Source organism: Pan paniscus, chromosome 18 (genome assembly GCF_029289425.2).
Source record: "Pan paniscus chromosome 18, NHGRI_mPanPan1-v2.0_pri, whole genome shotgun sequence".
Classification (NCBI taxonomy): Eukaryota; Metazoa; Chordata; class Mammalia; order Primates; family Hominidae; genus Pan; species Pan paniscus.
Window position 1 is genome coordinate 66,285,750 of NC_073267.2, and position 24,215 is coordinate 66,309,964.

Below are 24,215 nucleotides of genomic sequence, written 5' to 3' on the forward strand. Positions count from 1 at the left end.
GTCACACAGTTATTAGCTGGGTTGCATTTAGGACCCTAGTCCTCTCTGGTTCCTGGTTGGTGTTTTTTTCCTAGTAGTACTGGACTTTTGCCTACAAATTTTAAAGCTAACTATTGTAAATTAATCACCGTGTTTCCATTTTGCTTACATAAAGCCAAAACATTCCACTTAGAAATTAAATTCTTTTCCGTCTGCAGTATCATCATATTTTCTTACTACCCTATATTCATTTTGCTAGGAGTGCTAGTTGCATTCCTTTTTTTTCTTTTTCTCCCCCACCTTTGCGACAGGGTCTCTGTCACCCAGGTTGGAATGCGGTGGTGCAATCTCAGCTCACTGCAACTTCCGCTTCCCAGGCTCAAGCGATCCTCTTGCTTCAGCCTCCCAAGTATTATAGCTGGGACTACAGGCGCGTTCCGCCACACCCAGCTAATTTTTGTTTTTGTTTTTTGTAGAGACGGGGTTTCGCCGTGTCACCCAGGCTGTTCTTGAACTCCTGGACTCAAGTGATCCGCCTGCCTCAGCCTCCCAAAGTGCTGAGAATATAGGCATGAGCCACCACGCCCTGCCTGCATTTCGTTTTTTTCTAACTAGAATGTGCTTTCCTTGGGAAAAGAGTTTTATGCATCCCTGAATACACTTTGTACAATAGTAGGTGCTTAATACAAGTTTGCGGTTCCCTCCTGCCACTTTCGGTCCCCATCCTGTCCTGGAATGGCTGTCTTGGGAACACCATCTACTCTGACGAGATTTTTCTCAGTTTGTGCTCCCAGAGGCTGCTGTTTTTCCACGTATCTGTCTCCAGACTCCTGGGTGAGCTGCTCATTTTCTTCTAAAAGAAGAAACCCTGTTGTCTTCCCTGCTCTTTTGGTCTCTGGCTCCCTGCTCCTGTCATCTTGTCCTGTCGTCCTTGCTATGGCTCCGCCAAGCCCCAGTGCAGAGAACCCCAGAGATTGATGGCTTTCCCAGCCCTCAGGCAGTCCCTGGCTGTGGAATTCCAGCTAAATATTTGCCGGTTCCTCTGTTCAGGAATGTGCACGTACACATCCTCTTGTGGATAATTGACTTTATGTGCGGTGAAATAGCGGCTTGGTCAAGGGCAACTGAAGGATAGGTATGTTTGAAAACAAGAGCATTAGGCAAAATTAATTTAAATGGAAATTTGAAGGCTGATACCCAGCTACTGTTTAAATGGATAATTTTAAAAATTAGGTTTTTAGCACTGGAAAATATTTCTCAAGGCTGCTCATGTATATTTAGCTACAACAACTGTGTCCTTGCAAAAATGCTTTAGTGCTGTTCTCCTTTTCATTTCCTTGTTTATTCTCCTTGACTAGGTTTCTGGAATTAACAGGCTTAGTGCTGTGTCCTGTAAAAAGACTGTGGAATCTCCAGCTTTTGGATAGCTCTGTTTTAGAAAGGTGGCTGTCTTAGAGAACAGTCCTTAATATAGTGTTAATAGGAAGACTCAGAATGAGTCCAGAAGTATAAAATGCCCTGGCCGGGGGGCTTGGGGGGGCTTCCATCAAACAAGGAATGTGTATTCATTGTAGAAAAATGAAATGAGACTTTCAGCCTGCACAAAGTGAAATACTTTAGGTCATATTTCTGAGGTGTCCATATCTGTCTGTTGTTGTTGAGCGTAGGATTTGCTCCTGTGTTCGTTGTGGTGGTTTCTTTTTGTTTATAAAGTGATAACAGCTAGCGTTTATTGACCATATCTTGGACACTGTGTTGAAGTCTTCCACTTATTCCTCACAACAGTGCTGTGAGGTAGGGATTCATACCATTTTTCTCCCCATTTAATCTTCATCCCAATCCTCTGTGGTGGATACCATTACCACCCCCACTTTACAGCTAAGGAAACTGAGGCTTAAAGGCAGCAGTATGCTCCAGGTCACATTGTTGTAAGTAGTGGATCCAGGATTTCCAGCTACTGCTGCTGCTGCTGCTGCTGCTGCTGCTGCTGCTGCTGCTGCTGCTGCTGCTGCTGCTGCTACTGCTACTGCTGCTACTGCTACTGCTGCTACCACTACTACTACTACTACTACCACTACTACTACTACTACTACTACTACTACTACTACTACTACTACTACTACTCTCTACTGTTCTGTGATGAATGTTTTTGGAGAGTTGCCCTGGGCAGCCCTGGCAGGCAGGATAGAGCAGTAGCAAAGAATACAGAGTGTGGTGCCAGACTGTGGATTCAAGCCACAGCTCCACTGCTTCCTACTGAAGTGAACTTGGGCAAATTGCTTCGCCTCTCTGTGTGCCTTTGTGTCTTCACCTGTAAGATGGATAAATAAATAAAAGTACCTACTTCATAGGGTTGTGGAGTTAATAACATGGAAATTCAAACAGTGCTTGGCACATAGTAAGTGCTCATTAATAGCTGTTGTTATTATTGTAACCCAGTGGTTTTTTAAATTAAATCTGTGTTTCAGGTAGGAATGCTTTCAGCTGTGACAGGTGGAAACCTTGAGCTTTAGTAGCTTGAATAGGGGTATATATTTCTCACCTACCAAGATGTCTGCAGGTGTGGAGAGTGTTGATGTTAATCCAGTTGTTCTGCAGTGCCGTCAGGGACCCAACACCTTTCTGTCCTGGTACACTACCCTCTCTAGCACATCTATTTACTTTAGGTTCACAAGATGGCTGCAGGAGCTCTAGACATTATATTTGCATTCAAGGCAGAAAGAAGGGGAGAGAGCTGAAAAGCCATGACGGGCCCCCCGCCTCAACCCTCCAATCAGTAAAAGCAGAAGCTGTCCTCAATTATACTAGCAGGCTTGTGTTTCCATCTCATTGGCTAGAACTAGGGTGTGCCATTCCTTGATGTAGTAGAGTCTGGAAAAGGGTATATTCAGTGGTGTATAGGGATCAACACATGAAGACCTGTTCTTGAATTTTCAAGGAATTTGCAGTCTAGTTGATATCACCTTGAATAGCTTGAAATCTGCCATGGTGGGAGAATTTAAACCGCAGACACCAGCAATGCTACCCATCATCCCTTTTCCCAAGAGCTGGCTGTTAAAAAACATTTACCAGCACACTATTGGGTACATTTATTAGGTTGGTGCAAAAGTGATTGCCATTGAAAGTAATGGCAAAACCTGCAATCACTTTTGCACCAACCTAATAACTCTAAATGCCAGCTTGAAAGGTGGCAGAGTGTAAAGATGTGAGAAGTAGGAATTGGGAGTGGTCATTGTGCCAGCCAGCAGCATCTACCCAGATCAGTGAACTGTTTAAGCTCTTTTAATACCAGTGATAGCTGGAGATCAGAGCTGAGGGGACCTCTCAAGATCACCTAGGATAGCCCCTTCATTTGACTAATGGGAATCTGAGGAGGTGCTTTGCTCCAGAAGCCAAAGCCAGGAAGTGAAGTGGCCGTCCTGGAACCCAGGCATCCTTGACAGTCCAGTGTTCATTCTCCAGAACCAGGGGCTTCAAACTGCCTTTCTGATAACTCCTCTCCCCTCTCTCCCCCTCTCCTGGTGCATGCCCACTGTACTCTTCCTTTTACCAGCTTCATAGTGCTGGGAAGCTTGGCTGTTATCTTCCCCATTGGTTTCGCAGAAAGCCTAGTTTAAACTTTGATTTATTTTAGATTTTAGTGTATGGAACATTCAGCTTTTTTTTATAAATGAGATAAGCTTAAAGAATTTGATCTCTGCTATGCTACAGTACAAACTAGTCAGTGGGAACTTAAGAATTTACCTAATTTTGATCTGTACTTCTTTACAGAAGAAATAAGCTTGGCTAAAGATGAATATTCTTTCTTAAAAAAGACTGAAACTTTTTTCATACACAGTCATGCACTGCATATGTGATGGTGGCTGGCTTCATAAGATTATACCGTATTTTTATGTGCCTTTTCTATATTTAGTTATATTTAAATATATACATACTTACCATTGTGTTACAGTTGCCTACAGTATCCAGTATAGTAATATGTTGTACAGGTATGTAGCCTAGGAGCAATAGGCTATGCATACAACGTAGGTGTGGAGTAGGCTAAACCGTCTAGTGTGTGTAAGTATACTTTATGAAGTCCACACAATGACGAAATCTCCTAATGATGCATTTCTCAGAACCTATCCTATTTTTAAGTAATATATGACTGTATTTTTATTGCACTCTCCTCTTCAGATTGTAAGCTCTTTGGGGACAGGCTTCGCAGGCTGGCTGGTTTTTGTTCTTATGGAGATGGATATATGTACAGCTGTGCATGTGGCAGGCACTTAGCAAATATTTACTGAATGAATGTCCAACTTGCCCTGGTCTCACATCTTCAGATAACAGAAAAGTAATCAACAGCTGTTGTCTTAGTGTGGATTCTAGTGTGGAAATGTCTGAATCAGGTGTTTGACTCTATAAACTGCTTTCCCTCAACTGCCTGATACGATTGATGAAAAAGAGGCCCACTGATAAAAATAATGGCCTCACTAGTGTGAAGACATGGGAAGGGAGGATGAGGTAGAGAGGGGGCTTGAGATTCAAACAGAATGTTGGAAAGATGTACATTTCCAGAAACAGTCATTGAGGTATCGATAGGGTTTATGCAGCCCCTCACTCTTTTTTAGTTAATCCAATCTCATGCCTGCTCTCTTCTCATGTGTTCATAGTAAAAGTTGCATGTTATTGAAATCCCTAAAATCATCACTTTGAGGAATTCTTAACTAGGAAATAGACTTTTCACAGCTCTGTTAAAGACAAGAATATGTTTATGATGTGATTTGATTTCTTCACGTGACTGAATACTGTCCCTAACTGATTCTGAATGTGTATTTATCCACAGCCAAGCTACATCAGTGATGTGGGACCCCCTGGTCGAAGCTCTCTGGATAACATCGAGATGGCCTATGCGCGGCAAGTGAGTGTGATTTTAATGGGGATTAAGCCAGGAAAATCCTTTGTGAACCTCTAGGGAGTAAAAGGAAACAAAAACTTGTAAAAGTCAAACCCTGAAAGCAAGTTGTATTTTTTCATTTAGAGAACTAGTTAATATTTTAGCATAGGCCACTGGAGAATTCTATCAAATAGGGTAATAGAATTACTCACATTTGATTTGAGGAAATTGAAATCTGTCCTTTACACTGACCATGGCATCTCAGTATGCATTTTTGGCAATAGTCCCATGTACAGTAAAGCTTCAGGTAACTGCGCTGCTTAGCAAATGGAGTTCCATATTAACTGAATTACCTGGTAGGCTGTTGGTATTAACAAATCCTTTTTTCACTCTTTGTTGAAAGAAATTTTCTAAATGCTTTTTTGTCTTAATAAGCATAGTGTATTCACTACTTAATACCACTGTTGTCCTAGAAAAGCTCATAATATTTTAGGGGTCATCCTTCTGGTTGTAGATGAGGACCGTCCAATAGTATGGAAATGGACTGAGATGCTTTGTGGTAAGCACAGGAATTCTGTTGGACTGAAACCACCCTGAGGACCATACATAGCTGGAATTGACTTTTTAAATAAAGCAGTGCCAGCCAACTTTGTGCTTTATTGTAATTTGCTGCTTTCTCCCACAAAGTACAAAGAAGGAAAAATATCCTGTTTCTTGAATTGAGGGCAGTGGGCCTCCATCCCCTTAAGATTATCCTCCACCAGCAGTGGTCCAGGAATATCTGCTCAGCCATTACCACCTCCCAGATTCTTTGAGGGGGGACCCAAGGGTCCCACTTGTGGCCCTCAACATTACCCACCTCATCCTCCTCCAGCCTGGAGTAGGGTGGTTGGAAGCAAAAACAGGGAAGCTGTGGAGGTGAGCAGGGGACAGTGAGAAACTGTTAGACCCTGGGCTCTTTAACCAAGGGGTCTCTCTTCAGCTGCCAGTTATTTAGACAGTGGCATTCCACATGAATTGAATTACCTGGTTAGCTGATGGTATTATCAGAAGTCCCTCTTTTACCCTTTGTTGAGAGAAATTTTCTAAATGTCTTTTTGAAAGTCTCTCTTCTTTGGGGTGCCATTGCCACGTCAGACTCCAGGCAGCTGAAGCCCCCAGCTTCATCACCTTCCCACACATGAGATCCCTTCCTTCCAACCCCTTCATGTTTTGCCACTGGCCTTCATTTATTTCCTCCTGCTCCAATTTTATACCTCTCTCTTTTTACTCCCCCTGTGCATCTGCATCCTTTACCCTTCACCTTCATTATATGGCTGACTCCTCTATTGCCATGGAGAGAAGCCTGATGAAATACAGGCTTCTGAGAAGAGAGACTGTGTGTCTTCTACACCTGCAGAGACTACAGATGTCATTAAACTAACATTTCATAGCACATACAACTCCGTAATATTGTGTCTGTTTACACGGCTGTCCTCTCCACTAAAGAGTGAAGCTTTATATCCCATGTTGAACAGTACCTTGCAAAGGAAGGCCTGTAAGAAATGCTCATTGAGTGAATAAGTACTACGTCATGGTTTAAAACCATTTTATTGATTGGTTGGTTGATTGATTGAGACGAAGTCTTGCTCTTTCACCCAGGCTGGAGTGCAGTGGTGCGATCTCAGCTCACTGAAGCCTCCACCTCTGCCTCCCAGATTCAAGTGATTCTCCTGCCTCAGCCTCCCAAGTAGCTGGGATTATAGGCATGCACCACCACACCTGGCTAATTTTTGTATTTTTAATACAGACCAGGGTTTCACCATGTTGGCTAGGCTGGTCTTGAACTTCTGACCTCAGGTAATCCACCTGCCTCGGCTTCCCAAAGTGCTGGGATTAAAGGCTTCAGCCACTGCACCCAGCGAAACCATTTAATCTTCATAACAGCCCTGGAAGATGAATGATACCGATGTTCCCCCATTTAACGTAGAGGAAACTACAGTTCAACAGGGTCATGATTTGTCTAACATCACTACTATGGGAGAGCAAAGACTTCATATACAAAGTAGAATCTTCCACAAGAAGATTTAGAGCTTAACTAGTTAAGATTTAGAACTAGTTAAGCTCTGAATCTTAACTAGTGAAGTCCTGTTTCACTTCCCTACCAGGACTTAACTAGTTCTAAATCTAGAAGAGTGAATTTACGATTTCTACTATCATCATTTTAGCTCCTTGAAAATAAAATCTAAAGTAAGAGTGGCTTTCCCATACCTTAGTTCATTTTCCTTAAGAAAATTTTACCTGAAGAACAGAGATTCTTTCCAGGAGAAATGGATATTCCACATGTGCCACACCTGCTATTCTAACACGTGTGGAGGGAGGCAGTGCCCAACATTCCCCACTCCATCCATGAACCCTATACCAGGGCCATTCAGTCCTTTTGAAAGAATTGAGTCCTTTGCCTTGGTTATTAGGAAGCAGCAGCCAGAGCCCTTCCATTCTCCTGTCTTCCCCTGGGTGCTTCCTCACTAGGACAGAGAGGCACAGACCTGCCTGTGGTTCTTCTCCCCCTGGACCCCGCTGCTCCCATTCCTCAGGTGTTTGGAAGGCGGGGTGGCAGTTAGCTTTGGTGTGTTACCCACAACCCCAATGCAACTGGGGAGCTGGCCAGTCTGGATGGCTCAGCCACTCCAAGGAAGGAAAGGTTGGCCGAAGCTTTTGCCGGCCATTGCCTGCTTCAGGAGGTTTAAAAAGAAGAGAAAATAGATACTTTGCCATTTACTTTGCTTTTTATCATTTCAGATTTATATCTATAATGAGAAAATTGTAAATGGACACCTGCAGCCTAACCTGGTGGACCTTTGTGCTTCCGTCGCAGAGCTGGATGATAAGGTAGCACCTAGAGCTAACTCAGGTAGAAACCGGGGTCCAGTGTTCCGATGGGGCTAGCAACTTGCCGATTTGGTTGAAATGTGCTGCGGAGACACGCCATTCTGTGGAATGAAATGTTAACTGTTCTTCAGTTTTATTTTAAATAACTTTGGGTGGTTTTCTTGATGATGAATTTTTAAAAATGCATCTTCAAAAGGCCCTGCCAGTATCAATTGATAGTCACAAGAGTTCTCTTCAAGCTGTATTTGCTTTGAAGTCCCATCAGGCTTTTACTCCCCACTCACCAGTTTCCCTCCTTACACAATCTAGTAGGCTCCTTAATGAGAGCAGAATTGTCAAGGTGATGGCTTTTCACACCTGTGAGCCCTCGAACTTGACTCGGTGGGGCCTTTGTGAGCATTCTTTATATACCACTGGTTCTGTTCCTCTGACACACACACATATACTGCCTTTATTTGTTCTCCTGCCTCACCCCTTATTCCTGGCCAGTTTTCTCCCATAAGGGGCAAAAAAAAAAAAAGGCGGGGGGGCGATGGATGACTACTTGGTGGGTGGCTAGGAGGAAGGAAGAAGGGAGGGAAGGCTATTATGGAAGCAAGCACCCATACACAGATTTTTTTTGTCTTTTTAAAAATTGCTCAGCCCGGTGTGGTGGCTCACATCTGTAACCCTAGCACGTTTTGAGGCTGAGGTGGGTGGATTGCTTGCACCCAGGAGTTCAAGACCAGCTTGGGCAACATGGCAAGACCTCTTCTCTACAAAAAATAGAAAAATTAACCAGGTGTGGTGGCATGCACCTGTAGTCCCAGCTACTCGAGAGGCTGAGGTGGGAGGATTACCTGAGTCCAGGGGGGGCCAAGGCTGCAGTGAGCCATGATCATGCCAGTGTATTCCAGCCTGGGTGACAAAGAGTGAGGCCCTGTCTCAAAAAAAAAAAAAAAAAAAAAGTAACTTTTTCTTTTCTTTCTTTCTTTCTTTTCTTTTCTTTTTTTTTTTTTTTTTTTTGAGATGAAGTTTCACTGTTGTTGCCCAGGCTGAAGTGCAATGATGAGATCTGGGCCCACTGCAACCTCCACCTCCTGGGTTCAAGCGATTCTCCTACCTCGGCCTCCCGAGTAGCTGGGACTACAGGCACCTGCCACCATGCCTGGTTAATTTTTTTTGTATTTTTGGTAGAGACGGGGTTTCACCATGTTGGCCAGGATGGTCTCAAGCTTAATTTTTTTAAATACTAAAATATAAGACAATGTAAACAGATCTAAAGAAGAAAGTCAGGTTTCACCAATCATTCCACCACTTAGGAAGAGTCACATTTGTCTGGACATTCTAAAGTTTTAATTTTTGAGACAGACCATGAAAACAGGCTTTTCTCTTTTGCTTTGGAACAAGTATAAACCTGCTTTTTCTCCAATCAGTGCTATCCTGCAAGGACTCGTACATTTAAAGTATTGCCAAGGGTTCAGGGAACACGTTGTTTTTAAGGAGCGATTTACAGGCAGAAGGATTCTGGGGAGAGGGAGTCCCAGCTGTGTGGTGGTAACACAGAGGAAAGAACACCCGCTCCTTTCCTGGGAGGCGTCTTTTGAAGGGAGTGAGTGGGAAGGAAAATGGGAGGCTGTGACGCTCACCAAGTAAGGTAAGAGCAGTGGCCCCTGGAGCGTCTCTGGGAGGACAAAAACCTGTATTATTAGGTTAAACTCTTATTTTAAGCCTTTAGAAACTCAGATAACCTTGTAAGGACTGAAATGCAGCTCTTTGAGTTTAAACTTCTAGAACTTTGGATGATTATAAATGGATTCCTTGTCTCTGAAGGGATGACCCACTGAGATTCAGTGTTCTCGTGACTTGGGTGTGGTTTTAATTATGTACATGGTTATGTCAGACCTGGAATAGTAATTGATCTGAAAACCAACTCAGGGCAGGGGCAGGGGTGCTCATCGGTAGATGGAACTCTGAAGTCTGGCCAGCAGAGACGCATCTTCTGCACTGAGCTTAAGCCTAGCCGTCACAGACAGATGACATTAACCTCATCCCCCACCACATTCTGCCCCCTTTGGAGGTCAGAGTGCCACAAAGAACTAGATAATTTCTCTGGCCCTGCAGCATTGTCACATGCAGTTTCATTTATGTGCAGAGCATTTCTGACATGTGGACCATGGTAAAACAAATGACAGACGTGTTGTTGACACCGGCAACTGATGCCCTGAAGAACCGCAGCAGCGTGGAAGTGCGCATGGAGTTTGTCAGGCAGGCCTTGGCGTACCTTGAGCAGAGGTAAGGCAGCAGTAGCACAGTGGGGCTGGCTTTCACATCCCTTGCAGTCAACTGTTTCTCAGATCTTAAGTTGTCCTCAGGCTAAGTGTGCTGTAGGTATAATTTAAGATTTATTATGTTAAATTGAACAAGGTTCAGAGTTGTAATCCTGTTTCAGAAATCCTGTTTCACTTCCCTACCAGGACTGTTTCTGCAGTGGTATAAAAATCACACGTTAAAAAATCATGGTAAATGAGCACTGTTCGAATTCCCTTTTTCTTTCTCCACACTCTCTCTTAATACGTAAGGCCGTAGTGCCTTAGGTCATAATCTTTTTCTAATGTGGTTCAGCCATTACTCCTTAGGCTCTTTTCTCTCCACATTTTAATTTTACTCCCAGGCATGTTACTACCTTCAAACCCTAGGAAAACTCGTTTCCCCTTATTTTTGTTCTGACTCTACTTGGTTAATTCCCATAAGTCAGGGTCATTCCGAGCTGATAATGCCTGTGATTTATGCCTGGGTTTCTTTGCCACCTCCTCACCAATCAGAGCTGGTCACTGAGGGGTTTGTGGCAGTGCCTTTGTGCCCAAAGTATTGTTCCCTTCGTTAGTAGGACCCATGCTATCATCCCTCCCTGTGGACACTCCTTCCAACTCTGAATTGGCCAGCAGGGGTTGTCATGAGTGTGCAATAGAATCTCTTTATTTTAGAGACAGGGTGCTGGGCCCCTCCCTGCTGGCCTGAGAAGAGAAAGCCAAGTTGAATACACTTGCTAAATTGCAGGCCTTTGCCACTCAGCCTCTGCACCTGCCAGCAGCCTTGCAGTAAGATCGCCTTTTGTCAATAAAACAATACTTCATTAGGAAGTCAGAAGATTTCCTTGTATGTTACTGAGGTAATTCAGACTTGGTACAGCAGAGAATAGGTTTTTATACCAAATACTGTATTAATTACATGAGAGCTACTGAAATGAACACCATCAGACACATTATACTCACTAGCTTCCATTCCCTGGTTAAGAAAAATCTGGAGCTCAAAATGGATTTTTATTCTCCTAGTATAGGAATAAAGGGTTTATAAAATAATTCATCCAAGCGTTGGCTGAATTTTTGTGTTTAAGTTTTGGGTTTATCAATCTTCAGCCATAAAGAACCTACATACATAGTAGCATTTATTTGTTACCAGTCGGCAAAATGAGTCAGAATTTCTTATACTATATAAAAACTTCCAGGAATTTTTTTTTTTTTGGTAAGACGGTCTGGCTCTGTCACCCATGCTGGAGTGCAGTGGCATAATCTGGGCTCGCTGCAACGTCTGCCTCCCAGGCTCAAGCAGTCCTCCCACCTCAGCCTCCCGAGGTGTGTGCTACCATGCCCAGCTTTTTTTTTTTTTTTTTTTTTTTTTTGTTGTTGTTGTTGAGATGGAGTTTCGCTCTTGTTGCCCAGGCTGTAATGTAATGGTGTGATCTCGGCTCTGTGCAACCTCCGCCTCCCGGGTTCAGGCGATTCTGCTGCCTCAGCCTCCTGAATAGCATGGTTGCCTATCACCATGCCTGGCTAATTTTTGTACTTTTAGTAGAGATGGAGTTTCACCATGTTGGCCAGGCTGGTCTTGAACTCCTGACCTCAGGTGATCCACTGGGCTCAGCTTCCCAAAGTGCTGGGATTACAGGGGTAAGCCACCGTGCCTGGCCTAGGATTTTTTTTAATTTTTATTTTTTTTCAGTGAGTGTAAGTGTATGACTGCTCATGACTACTTTTTTCTTGATCACCCTAATCCTTAACATTGGTCCTTGACTTCACCAATGGTACTGGGCTGCTTTCCTTGGTTTTAAATTGCTGGTAAGCCAGTCCATTTCTTTTAGTCTTTTCGTTTAGTTTTAAAAATTATCTTGTTCCATTAATTTCTTTAATGGTGCTTCTTGGAGCTATTTGGGAATTTCCTGTTCATAATTGTAATCTTAAGTTTATTTTTCACTCTAGTGGCATCACTCTCTCATGGCATCTTTTGTGAGCATTCATTGTCACCTTTGATAAAGGGGGTATTTTAGAATAATTATACTGAGTTTTAAAATATTTTTCTCTGCTGCTGATTCACTGACAGTATGCATATAATAGTTCAAGTGATGTAATGCACCAGATGGCAAAGTAGACCAGTCCCAAATAATTTTTCAATTACAAGGCTGAAATGTTGTGAAAATATAGGATTGGTCTGTCTCTTCCCTGCCACATTCCAAGATTTGAGGCATGATATATATTTCTTAGCCCTCAAGGAATTTAGACTTCTTCAGCTTAGGCCCTTGTCAGCACATGGACTGTCTTAATTCAAATTGGAAGAGACCATAGTGGGCATCTGTTTGTCCTGGCTGCTACAGAACTCCTCAATTTCTTATCCAACCTCTGCTTATAAATACTTCCAGGCCGGGCGCAGTGGCTCACACCTGTAATCCCAACACTTCGGGTGGCCAAGGTGGGTGGATCACCTGAGGTCAGGAGTTCAAGACCAGCCTGGCCAACATCGTGAAACCCCGATTATACTAAAAATAGAAAAAATTAGCTGGGTGTGGTGGTGTGCACCTGGCGCAAGTCCCAGCTACTTGGGAGACTGAGACAGGAGAATCACTTGAACCTGGGAGGCAGAGGTTGCAGTGAGCCGAGATCGTGCCACTGCACTCCAGTCTGGGCAACAAAGCAAGACTCCGTCTAAAAAAAAAAAAAAACTTCCAATGATGGGGAACTCATTAACATTTGTTAAATTTTGTTTGTTTTTCATTATAAAAATGATACATCCTTATTATAGAAACTTTGGAAGATGCTAAAAATAAGACGTGAAAAAAGAGGGGAGGACCTGTATACCATCTAGAGGCTCCTATTACCTTGTTATATTTCTTTTTTCCCCCTGTTCTTGATGTGTATTTTTCTTCATAACTGCATAAAATTTCATTGAGTCGGCTGGGTGCAGTGGCTCACGTCTGTAATTCCAGCACTTTGAGAGGCCGAGGTGGGCAGATCACGAGGTCAAGAGATTGAGACCATCCTGGCCAACATGGTGAAACCCCTTCTCTACTAAAAATACAAAAATTAGCCAGACATGTTGGTGCACACCTGTAGTCCCAGCTACTCAGGAGGCTGAGTCAGGAGAATTGCTTGAACCCGGGGGGCAGAGATTGCAGTGAGCCGAGGTGGCGCCTCTGTACTCCAGCCTGGGGACGGAATGAGACTCCGTCTCAAAAAAAAAAAAAATTTTTTTTTGTTGAGTCTGTTTCCTGTTATTAAGATTTAGGTTGTTTTACTCTCTCTGTTGTTTTACTTAACCTGGTGTTGAACACCTGACTTTTTGAGGTAGTCTCTTGTTTTTGACAAGAACATATTATATTTAGAAAGTTATTACATTAACCACATATTTGGGTATCTGTGAATTGGACTATTTAATCTTGGTATGGAAACACTTAAAACCACTGCAGAGGATTTTAAGAAGCATGCTAGCAAATAAATGAAGAGGGAATGGTAGAAAAATCATCATTTTGCGACCACCAGTGTAATAACTGGTGCGGCAAGGACCATCAATGGAAAGTAAAACCGTTGAGTAAAAGATTGTTGGTGAATAGAATACTTGCATGACTTCCATGTATTGCCCCACAGACTACTTATTAAGTACAAAGAGAATAATAAATTGTAACGGAGAAATCTGGTGGACATCTTTCAAGCAAGTGAATCATATCTAGTGTTACCAATAAAGAAGCAAACCTACTACCTACTTCATTGTGGGATTCAGTGGGAAGTGCCAGCATTAGCTATGTAGGGCTACTGGCAAAAAAATTGAACCTGAATCAAATAATGATCCAGCTTACAAGATATTCTACCAGACAGCTGGACTGGACTCTATAAATAAAAGGTCAGTGTCCAGCTGAGCATGGTGGCATGTACCTCTAGCACCAGCTACTCAGGAGATTGAGGGGGGAAGATTGCTTGAGCCCAGGAGTTCGAGGCAGTAGAGTGCTTTAAAGGCACTTGTGGGCCAGCCATGGTGGCTCATGCCTGTAATCCCAGCACTTTGGGAGGCCAAGGCGGGAGGATCACTTGAGGTCAGGAGTTCGAGACCAGCCTGGCCAAAATGGTGAAACCCCATCTCTACTAAAAATACGAAAATTAGCTGGGCGTGGTGGCCTACGCCTGTAATCCCAGCTGCTTGGAAGGCTGAGACAAGAGAAATGCTTGAAAACCCAGGAGGCAGAGGTTGCAGTGAGCCAAGATCATGCCACTGCACTTCAGCCTGGGCGACTAGAGTGAGAATCCATCTCAAAAAAAAAATAAGGGCACTTGTTAATAGACACTGCATCCCAGCCTGGGAACCACAGCAAGACCCTGCCTCTTAAAAAAAAAAAAAAAAAAAAGATCATTGTCATGAAAGACAAAAATAGTGGTAGAATTAATGGAATTATCTTAGATTAAGGGAAAGTGGCTTGACAATTGTATTTTCTTGATGAGATTCTGGATTTAAAAACTGTAAAGGACACTATTAAGAAATGTGGGTTATATTTTTGATAATAATAAATTAATGTTAAGTTTCTTGGTATCATAATGATACTGAGGTTAGGCAGGAGAAGGTCCTAGTTCTTCAGAGCCATATGGTATTTATGGATAAAGTAGCCCCTCATTTTTATAACATATTTTCAAGGGGTTTGAGGGGAGAAAAATGTTATGTGTATGTGTAGAGAGAAAACATAAAGAAATGTTAAAAATTGGTGAATCTAGGTAAAAGGTTATGTGCATTCATTGAACTATTTTTTTAATTTTTTGTAGGTTTGAAAGTTTTCAAAATAAAAAGTTTAACAAGAACCAATCAGAACATTAGGCTGTGAGCTGGAGCAATTATTATTCTGTATATCCACCCTTAATGTATTTGAAGTCCACAGTTGTGTTCCTCCAGGGATTCTTTTGAGTTTCCGCAGTGATGAGAAATCTACTGTGATCCACAGCCCACTGAGTAATAATGTAGTTTGCTTCATTAAGCATGTACTATTTCCTCTTCTGCATTGAGCTTGAAGTCTAGGCCCTGCCCTTCCAAGCTACAGTGTAATGTCATGGGTATGGGCATAGAGATGTGTAATAAATGTTTTCAGTCTTCCCTGTTTTTTCCTTTAAAATTTTTCCAGTTATAAGAATTACACCCTTGTGACTGTCTTTGGAAATTTGCATCAGGCCCAGCTGGGCGGGGTGCCTGGGACTTACCAGTTGGTTCGAAGTTTCCTGAACATTAAACTGCCAGCTCCCTTGCCTGGACTACAGGTACTGACAACTTTCTCTGTGTGATCAGTTACACCCCCAGAGCAGTTGCCCTCAGATGGGCATTTTCAGTTAAAATGAGGGTATCTGTGGAGACTACTGTGTGGAGATGGGACCAGAGAGGGGTGAGGACAGAAGGTAAAGACCTCTTAGGAGGCTGATAGTACAGAAGTCCAGGTGATGGTGGACTCAGCTCCGGGTGGAGAAGAGTGCATGGAGAAGATGTCATTGGGTTCTGGACATGTTTTGAAAGCTGAGCCAATAGGACTTGCTGAAGAACATGGATTTGAGTGTGAGAGGCAGAGTCAGGGATGACTTCTGAGATTTTTGGCTAAAACAGCTGGAAGAATGGAGTTGAATGTAGTTTTTAGGATGTGGTCTCTTCTCAGCTCGTGGTCCAGTTGGGGAGATTATCATACAGTAATGCAAAGCCCTAAACTGGAGCCTTATGCAAAGGGTGGCAGGATACAGAGGAGATTAGCTGCATAAAGAAGGTGAGATTCGCACTTGCTCTTAAAGAATAGGAGTTCACCAACCTGAAGTTTTGGAAAAGAGTATTCCAGGAGGAGGTAACACATGCACAAATGCATGGAGGCAGGAGAGAGTATCTGGAGGACTGGGTGCACAGTAGGGCTTGGCAAGCTTGGGGCCCACTAGTGAAGGCCTTAAGTGCCAGGCCCAGCACTTTGGACTTAAACAGCTCAAAGGGGTTTAAGTGGGCAAGTTCAGATCTGGGTTTTAGAAAGAGTCCTGTTGAGGGAAGGGTGGAAGTGCCAAGATAGGCCTGAAGTCTACTTCTGGAGGAGTTGAAGAAAAGCAAAGACAGAAGCGTAAGCGCAGGCCGCTGTGCAGACAAATGGCAAAACCAGACTTGGGATAAATAAGCTGTAGTATTCAGAGAGTGGGAATGGAGCTGTCTCTCAGATCCCCAGTGCCCAGCAGTACCTGACACCAAGATACTGAGTAAAATGTTTATGACGTTTTATAAACTTGAGTACTATAAGGATAGTCTCTTACTGGTCAGTGACATCTTTAGCCTTTGCTTTGTGGGATTGTAGGAGTGCATGTGTGTATATTATCACAAAAGAACATCACCCAGTTACTATGGGCCCCTGGGATTCCATGGAAAAACCACAGGGTGGCTTTGGATCAAGTTGGGTACATAGCACTTCAGAGGAAAAGCTCTGGAGCCATATTGCCACTTAACAGCTTACTTGAACAGATGACTTAACCCCTCTATGCCTCAGTTTCCTTGTTTGTAAAACAGGAAAAGGCTGTTAATGGTTCTCACTGCAGGGAGCTGTTCTGAAGATTAAGTGACATATTATAAAGGAGAGGGGCTTAGCTCGGTTTTAGCACATATGAAAGCAGTCAGCTTTTCCTTGTTTATTTTGAGCACTTAACTGTTCCTCTTTTAGGATGGAGAGGTGGAAGGCCATCCTGTGTGGGCACTAATTTACTACTGCATGCGCTGTGGAGACCTGCTTGCCGCTTCACAGGTAGTTAATCGAGCCCAGCACCAGCTGGGAGAGTTTAAAACCTGGTTCCAGGAGTACATGAACAGCAAGGACAGAAGGTATGGTGAATGAGGTGGCACACCCAGGGGCAGCCATGCAGAATCAAAGGGGCATCCTTCACTGTCATTATTCTCTTTTCCCTGGATGGGCCCAAAACAAGTTTCTGCTTGGGGGAAAAAGGAAGTTTTGAAAGCAAATATAACTCTCTTGGGAATAAGGAGTGAAAACATTAAAAGAATGCCCCATTCTGACACTGATGTCTAGGCATGCATGCATCTGTGTTTGGGAATTTTTCTGTTCCTACAAGGGAGGGCCAGGTTCAGGAGCATGATTTGACTTATTCTGTAAATCTAAGGCACATCAAGGATGCTTTATAAAATGGGACTTTTTAAAAGTTACACTTGTTAACACTTAATGCTTTTTTGGTCAACCAATATGAAAATATGTTGTCATGTACTTCGTAGCTTAAAGGCTAGAATTAGAAGTTAGTAAAATTGAAATATAATCATTGAATTGATTCATTAAGTCTTTAAGTTCTCTTGCATTAAGGAACTGCTAAGCATTAATTTTCCTTGGATTTTGCTAATGTAATTGGACTTAAGCTCATACTCAAACTGAGGTTATATATATGTACATGTATGTAGAAGAAATGATGGCGGTTACTGTAGCTGTACTTGTGAAAAACTAGGATACTTTTCTTGGCAGCATTAATAATGTCATATCAAGAGATTGCCTCAAACCAGAAGCCCCTGTCTTGCTCATGTTAGAATTTAAAGTAGGGTTAATGTCTTAAGGTTCCCCCAGAAGGAGATTTGAGTGCAAGTTGTTTATTTAGGAGGTGATCTCACATGAATAAGGGAGTGTGGAGGCCAGAGAGGGGCTAAGACAGTTAAGGGAAGGATTCACTCCTGTCTATCACTGCTTGAGTGCTGCTGGGTTGTGCAATGGAGTTCTAATTCCCTGGCATTTCTCACCTGCCCATGAAGGCCTCAGCAAATAGAAAACCGGCAGGCCAATAGATACAGGTGCAGGTAGTTGCAAGTCAGGTTAAAGCGATGGTACCGAGGGGAGGGGATGGGGCAGAGACAGTGTCTCTTACCCCGAATGAAGGAAGGCTTCCCTGCTTTTATGTGTTTGGGACCTGGGACGCTTTCAGATGCCCTTGAGGATCTTTATTGAGTATGTATCTATCTGTCTGTTCCCTTATGTCTGTAGATTGTCCCCAGCTACGGAAAACAAGCTCCGGCTGCATTACCGTAGGGCCCTCAGGAACAATACAGATCCCTACAAGCGGGCCGTGTACTGTATCATTGGCAGATGTGACGTCACCGACAACCAGAGTGAAGTGGCGGACAAAACTGAGGATTACCTGTGGCTGAAGGTAGGCACTGTTTCCCCTGCCCACATAGGGCTTTACCCCTTTTCTGTGCTCATGTCCCCGCAAAGATTTTACCTGCTTAATGTATGATGCCAATACAGTGATCAGGACCAGTGGGTTCCTCGTCTTCTGTCCCCATTTTTTGTTGTGTAATTCCCAGCTCATAACCATAGCCTTAAACACAGCTTCCAGCTGACATCGTTGAGCATGGCTGCTGAACAGCTACAACTCTGTGCATGTGGCTCAGGGTGTCATTTGTACCAATGCATGTGTTTCTCTTGGGGATTTAGTTGAACCAAGTGTGTTTTGATGACGATGGCACCAGCTCCCCACAAGACAGGCTCACTCTCTCACAGTTCCAGAAGCAGTTGTTGGAAGACTATGGTAAGATTCTGGACATAACCACCTTTCCCTTCTCTTGTCCACTTAAGGTGACTACTTCAGTTTTCCTCTGGGAAAATTTTTCATCTCTGAACTTTTGTCTTTCTTCCAAAACTCCTATAGATTGTCAAGGCAAAACACAACAAAACTACCATTCCAAATTCAAATAAAGGGCATGTGGCCTTAAGAAATACATAAAACTTATATGGTCATACACAATAATCTGTTTTCTCTAATTCTTTGAACTGTTCTAGTAGACATACGCTCAGGGAGAGAAAAAGAAGACTTAGCTGTTGCTTCCTAGTCGATCGTACCAGTCACTAGATCTGAGAACAAAGGAGAGAGAAACAGCCTTTCTTCTTTTTTCCCGTATTTTTTAAAAACTGAGAAGAAAAGAAGATTCCAAATAGTGGTTACCAGTTGTTGCATTCAGATTTCTGTGACTGTGAGTAAACTGACGCTCCTTTGAAATCTTCATTTCTCTCCTTGAGTGACTTAACAGGGTAAAGGAGATAAACACTCTCTGTGGTCCATTTTAAGGTCCTTAGCTCTGTTTCTCTCCCACCTAATGCAAGCAGTTGGAGTTTTACAGCACAGTCACAGTTTCCAGTAATGTTATGAGGTCTAGAGAAGGTGGAGGAGCCAGGTCACATTTCACATGGCAGTTTACTGTATTCAGGGCCCCCTTGATCAATTCAGACTCAATCTGGTGCTTTCTTCCTGTCCAGCAAGTCCTGTGGGCTCACAGGGCTGCTGCCTGGGGGTTGGGCCACCAGTGAGCCCCTTCTTTCTAAGTTGGTTTTATCTCCTCTCCTCTCCTCTCTCCCAGGCGAGTCCCACTTTACGGTGAACCAGCAACCCTTCCTCTACTTCCAAGTCCTGTTCCTGACAGCGCAGTTTGAAGCAGCAGTTGCCTTTCTTTTCCGCATGGAGCGGCTGCGCTGCCATGCTGTCCATGTAGCACTGGTGCTGTTTGAGCTGAAGCTGCTTTTAAAGTCCTCTGGACAGAGTGCTCAGCTCCGTGAGTATTTGGGATTGGATTGACAGTAATGTAACCACAGCACGTCCCCCTTTGGGTGACGGTGGCCACAAAACCACAACCAATAAGGATTTGAGCAAAGGGTACCAGTCATTTTAGAGCATGCGGACAGTTGAGCTTTTTAGATGATTAGTGTTAAGGGTTCCTGCTTCCCCCCCACCCCCCAGCATTAGTATTCCCTTGAAAGTTAAGTATATAAAGTGATTCAAAGTACTAGCTTTGTGGCCAGTCTGATTGCCTGGAAAATGCTGAAGAAGCAGCCCCTAGAGTTATGGGTCTGATTCCCATTAGGGCTGGCTTTAATGACATTGGAAACCCCAGCCAGGCATGTGCATACCTGCCTGGGATGAGAGAGTCAGGGGAGAGAGAGGAAGTAAATGTGGATGAATGGCTGCGGGTTCCTTATTGTTGCAGCAAAGTCATCCCAGAGCACATGCCATAATTGTCAGTTGGATTATGTTTTCATTCAAAGACCAGCATATTAGTAATTTATGGCAAAGTGCTGTTTTCTCCACTCTGGGCCTGGGGATGAATTGAGGATAGGATGGTAAAAGGGACTGGCCAAAGCTTATATTAGCAAACATTGACTGGGCTGCAGGAGTAGATGCTGCTGGGTCTGTGGATTCAGCTTCCATAGTTTCTGGGTTGCATGGATCAGAGGGGCAGTGTGGTTGTGACCCATTCTGACCCCCACAATGCAGTCAGCCACGAGCCTGGTGACCCTCCTTGCATGCGGCGGCTGAACTTTGTGCGGCTCCTCATGCTGTACACCCGGAAGTTTGAGTCCACGGACCCAAGGGAAGCCCTCCAGTACTTCTATTTCCTCAGGTAACATTTGCTTTTGACCATTTACTTCAGCTAGTTTCAATTTCTGCCATTCTGAGAATGACTGTTAGAGACCTCATGTCCAGACTGGAAACTGAGTTGTTTATTTCCCTTATAGGGATGAGAAAGATAGTCAAGGAGAAAACATGTTTCTGCGCTGTGTGAGTGAGCTTGTGATTGAAAGCCGAGAGGTGAGTGGGTTTCCTTTTCTCTCCTCCCCATGGTTTTCAGTGTGCATGTCCCATGCTCATTCCGTATTGCGTGTTTACTTCAATATGGTTGTGGTGGATAAGGCCTAGGGAGTTTTTGGAGTTTCTTTGGTTTCTAACAATGAAAATATTTATTTCAGTCACACTGATTTTTAGTTTGCCTAAGACTTATCCCATTCATCCCATTTGATTCCCCTCTTTTTTCTCTGAAGACTTATGGAGTATGTTTATATCTTTGTCCAATAATTTGAGTAAACTTTTTTCCTTCCACAGTTCGATATGATTCTTGGGAAACTAGAGAATGACGGAAGTAGAAAGGTGAGTTAAATGCATCCTTAGAGAAATGTTCGTTAGCCATTGGGGATTTATAAATATCAAAAAATACACTTAGATTTTAAGATTCAAGGTACTAAAGATGCAAATCTGAACAGAGTTGCTTAATTTAAAAAATGGAATGAAAATTATGGGCCCAAATGATGACCTTGGTTTTACACACACTTATATCTCCTTAAAATATGTTAATTTGTGATTACATAGCTTTTTTATTATGTTCAGAATATTCATTTGTTCATGCCTGTCATTTTTTGAGCTGAGAATGCTATTATACATTTCTGCCATTCTTGGCTCAGAAAGCATGCAAGGAAAAGAAATTGATTACTGCACCCATTCTCCCAAGATGGGAAAGTTAGACGTGCACTTGACCTCCTTCAAAATGCAGTTTCCAAGGGCTTTGAACTCCACAGTGACCCTGGAAATACTTCTGGAAGCTTGAGGGATTTCAGGACTCACTATGCCCATTGGTTGTCATGGCAGGAGGGTCAGAGGTCCTGTTGTCAGAGACCAGTCATGACCCTGAATCTCCCTGTGGCCCTTGGAAAGTCACTTGCCCCTCAGGGACTGAGTTTTCTCATTTGTAAAAATGAGTGATTTGGACCCAGCAATCTGTAGATGAGCTCACACTGCTCACACCATCTACCTCAGAAGAAAGGCAAGTGACAGCGCTGATGACAGTGGCCTTGCTTATTGGGCAATGACAATCACCAGGCATTGTGCTGAGCGCTTTGCATAGTTTCTTCTTTAACAGGCTGCACTGGGGCCAGGAGGCTCCTACTGTATGTGAGTTGACAGAGCTAGAAACATAGATAAGACCTTATCCTCTGCTACCTCCCAAGTGGCAGGGCAAGTCACCTCAACCTGGTCCAGCCACCTTGACCTGGTCTAGCCCTGAGAGTCCAGCGCTAGTGGAGAAGCAGAATGGCCAGGCAGAGATGTTATGCACTTGCCTTCATTCTCCCAGGGTGCCTAAGGCCTCTCTCATGCTCTCCTGACCATTTAGTTGCTGTTGAGTGGTGATGGTGATTTTTTTAAAGAAATGTCCTGTTACCAGCCGGGCGCGGTGGCTCACGCCTGTAATCCCAGCACTTTGGGAGGCCGAGGCGGGCGGATCATGAGGTCAGGAGATCGAGACCATCCTGGCTAACACGGTGAAACCCTGTCTCTATTAAAAATAAAAAAAAATTAGCCAGGCATGGTGGTGGGGTGCCTGTAGTCCCAGCTGCTCGGGAGGCTGAGGCAGGAGAATGGTGTGAACCTGGGAGGTAGAGCTTGCAGTGAGCCGAGATCGCGCCACTGCACTCCAGCCTGGGAGACAGAGCAAGACTCTGTCTCAAAAAAAAAAAAAAAGAAATGTCCTGTTACCACTTGCTGTGTGTTTTTTCAGCACTGAGTTCCTTTTGCCATCTGTCTTAGAAAGCAAATCCAAAATCTTTCAGATATTTTTTCTAAGCCTCCTGATTTTTCTCTCTAGTTCCTACTTATCAGCAAACTTAAAATCATTGATTTCACTGACTCTCTGGGTCATTTTGGAAAATTAGAAAGCACAGATGTCTTATTGCTGACTCCTCTGTGCTTCTAGTAAGTCTGCCCTTTCATGTGTAGTTTCCTTGGTCTCTTTTATAGTTTTAATAGGACTTTATATCTTCAAGAAAGCCAGAGTCTGGCTGATGAAATATATGCGTTGCCCAGGGCAAGCAATTTCACTTGAAGTATTTTTTGGATCCTAATTGCTTCTCTGTGTTTAAAATAATAGCTCTGTGCACCCGTCTCTCTCTTCCTCCCCCTCCATAATTTGTCTTGTCAGCCTGGAGTCATAGATAAGTTTACTAGTGACACAAAGCCTATAATCAACAAAGTTGCTTCCGTGGCAGAAAATAAAGGACTGTTTGAAGAGGCAGCAAAGCTGTATGACCTTGCCAAGGTAAAGTGTGCCCACTTCCTTCTTTTGCACTTCACAGGTCTGCTGGCCTTTTGGCATTAAATGTGCAGCCACTTGGACAGTGTCATTGTTGTAGCACCCTCCCTGCAGAGGCATTTGCTCTAGTGCTTAGACAGTTAATGGTCCAGTCAGGACAGAATTCCCATTTTACAGCATTATTTCTGCCCATAAGATTTTTCTGACCAAACAACATATTGAAAGGATGTCCTGCAGGCATTGAACTGTTGTCTCACTTGGCAGCAGAATTAGCATCCATCACATTTCGATGGTGAAGCCACTGTTGAAAATTACATTATGCTGACCCTGGCAGCCACAGACACACTGGGGAACAGTGGTGTTAGAAAATAAGACCACATCAGTGTGCAGGAAGGAGTGAAAGAAAATAAGACCACAGCTGGGCGTTTTGAGAGGACTAGAATACATGTTTCTACCGAAGAACAAATGATGACTAAGAACATATGATAACTGCTAAGGATTCTATGACCTAAACAAGATTACATTCTCTCCTTTATCAACTGAGAAAAGTAGACAAAAAAACAGCTATAGGCCAAGTGCAGGGGCTCACGCCTGTAATCCCAGCACTTTGGGAGGCCAAGGCAGGCGCATCACTTGAGGCCAGGAGTTCGAGACTAGCCTGGCCAACATGGCAAAACCCCGTCTCTACTAAAAATATAAAAATTAGGCATGGTGGTGCATGCCTGTAATCCCAGCTGCTCAGGAGGCTGAGGCACGAGAATTGCTTGAACTTGGGAGGCGGTAAAAAATGTTTTGATTGAGGTATAATTAAGATGTAGAAAAATGTGCAACAATTATGTGTATAGCTTGACAAATTGTTGATAGGCGTATATCTTTGTAACCACCATCCAGATCAAGATACCAAACATTTCCATCCATCACCCCAGAAAGTTCTCTTTGGTGGGTAGGGGGCATTATATAGTTGTTCCTTTTATTGATTACTTTATTGATTGCTTCCTTAATTTTAAAAACTTGAGCAGAATGCTGACAAGGTACTGGAGCTGATGAACAAACTGCTGAGCCCTGTCGTCCCCCAGATCAGTGCCCCGCAATCCAACAAGGAGAGGCTGAAGAACATGGCACTCTCCATTGCCGAACGGTAAGCCAGGAGCTGGCTCCATGGGACCCTGAGGGTGCCACTGCCAGTGCCAGGCCACCTATGCCCGCCCAAATGCATGTTCAGCTTTACTAGGTAACAGCAGACAGCTTTCCAAAGTGGTTCTACTAACTCACCATGCCACCAGCACTGTGTGAGTTCCTTTGTCCCCGCATCAGAACTAGTACTTGGTACTATCAAACTTAACATTTT

The 24,215-nt window shown here is 43.5% G+C and overlaps 1 protein-coding gene across 4 annotated transcripts in view; it reads left to right on the forward strand.

Moving 5' to 3' along the window:
- The window catches only part of NUP93 (nucleoporin 93), a 113,258-nt gene that overhangs the window by 82,195 nt on the left and 6,848 nt on the right, over window positions 1-24,215 (forward strand). For all 4 annotated transcript variants that reach the window (XM_003823764.6, XM_063597594.1, XM_034940219.2 and 1 more), the window contains 13 exons: window positions 4,805-4,879; window positions 7,637-7,726; window positions 9,861-10,000; window positions 15,138-15,270; window positions 16,686-16,843; window positions 18,000-18,165; window positions 18,453-18,546; window positions 19,373-19,564; window positions 20,284-20,410; window positions 20,526-20,598; window positions 20,890-20,934; window positions 22,757-22,873; window positions 23,887-24,005. In XM_003823764.6, the coding sequence (XP_003823812.1) occupies window positions 4,805-4,879; window positions 7,637-7,726; window positions 9,861-10,000; window positions 15,138-15,270; window positions 16,686-16,843; window positions 18,000-18,165; window positions 18,453-18,546; window positions 19,373-19,564; window positions 20,284-20,410; window positions 20,526-20,598; window positions 20,890-20,934; window positions 22,757-22,873; window positions 23,887-24,005 (1,529 nt within the window). The remainder of the gene's footprint in view (window positions 1-4,804; window positions 4,880-7,636; window positions 7,727-9,860; window positions 10,001-15,137; window positions 15,271-16,685; window positions 16,844-17,999; window positions 18,166-18,452; window positions 18,547-19,372; window positions 19,565-20,283; window positions 20,411-20,525; window positions 20,599-20,889; window positions 20,935-22,756; window positions 22,874-23,886; window positions 24,006-24,215) is intronic.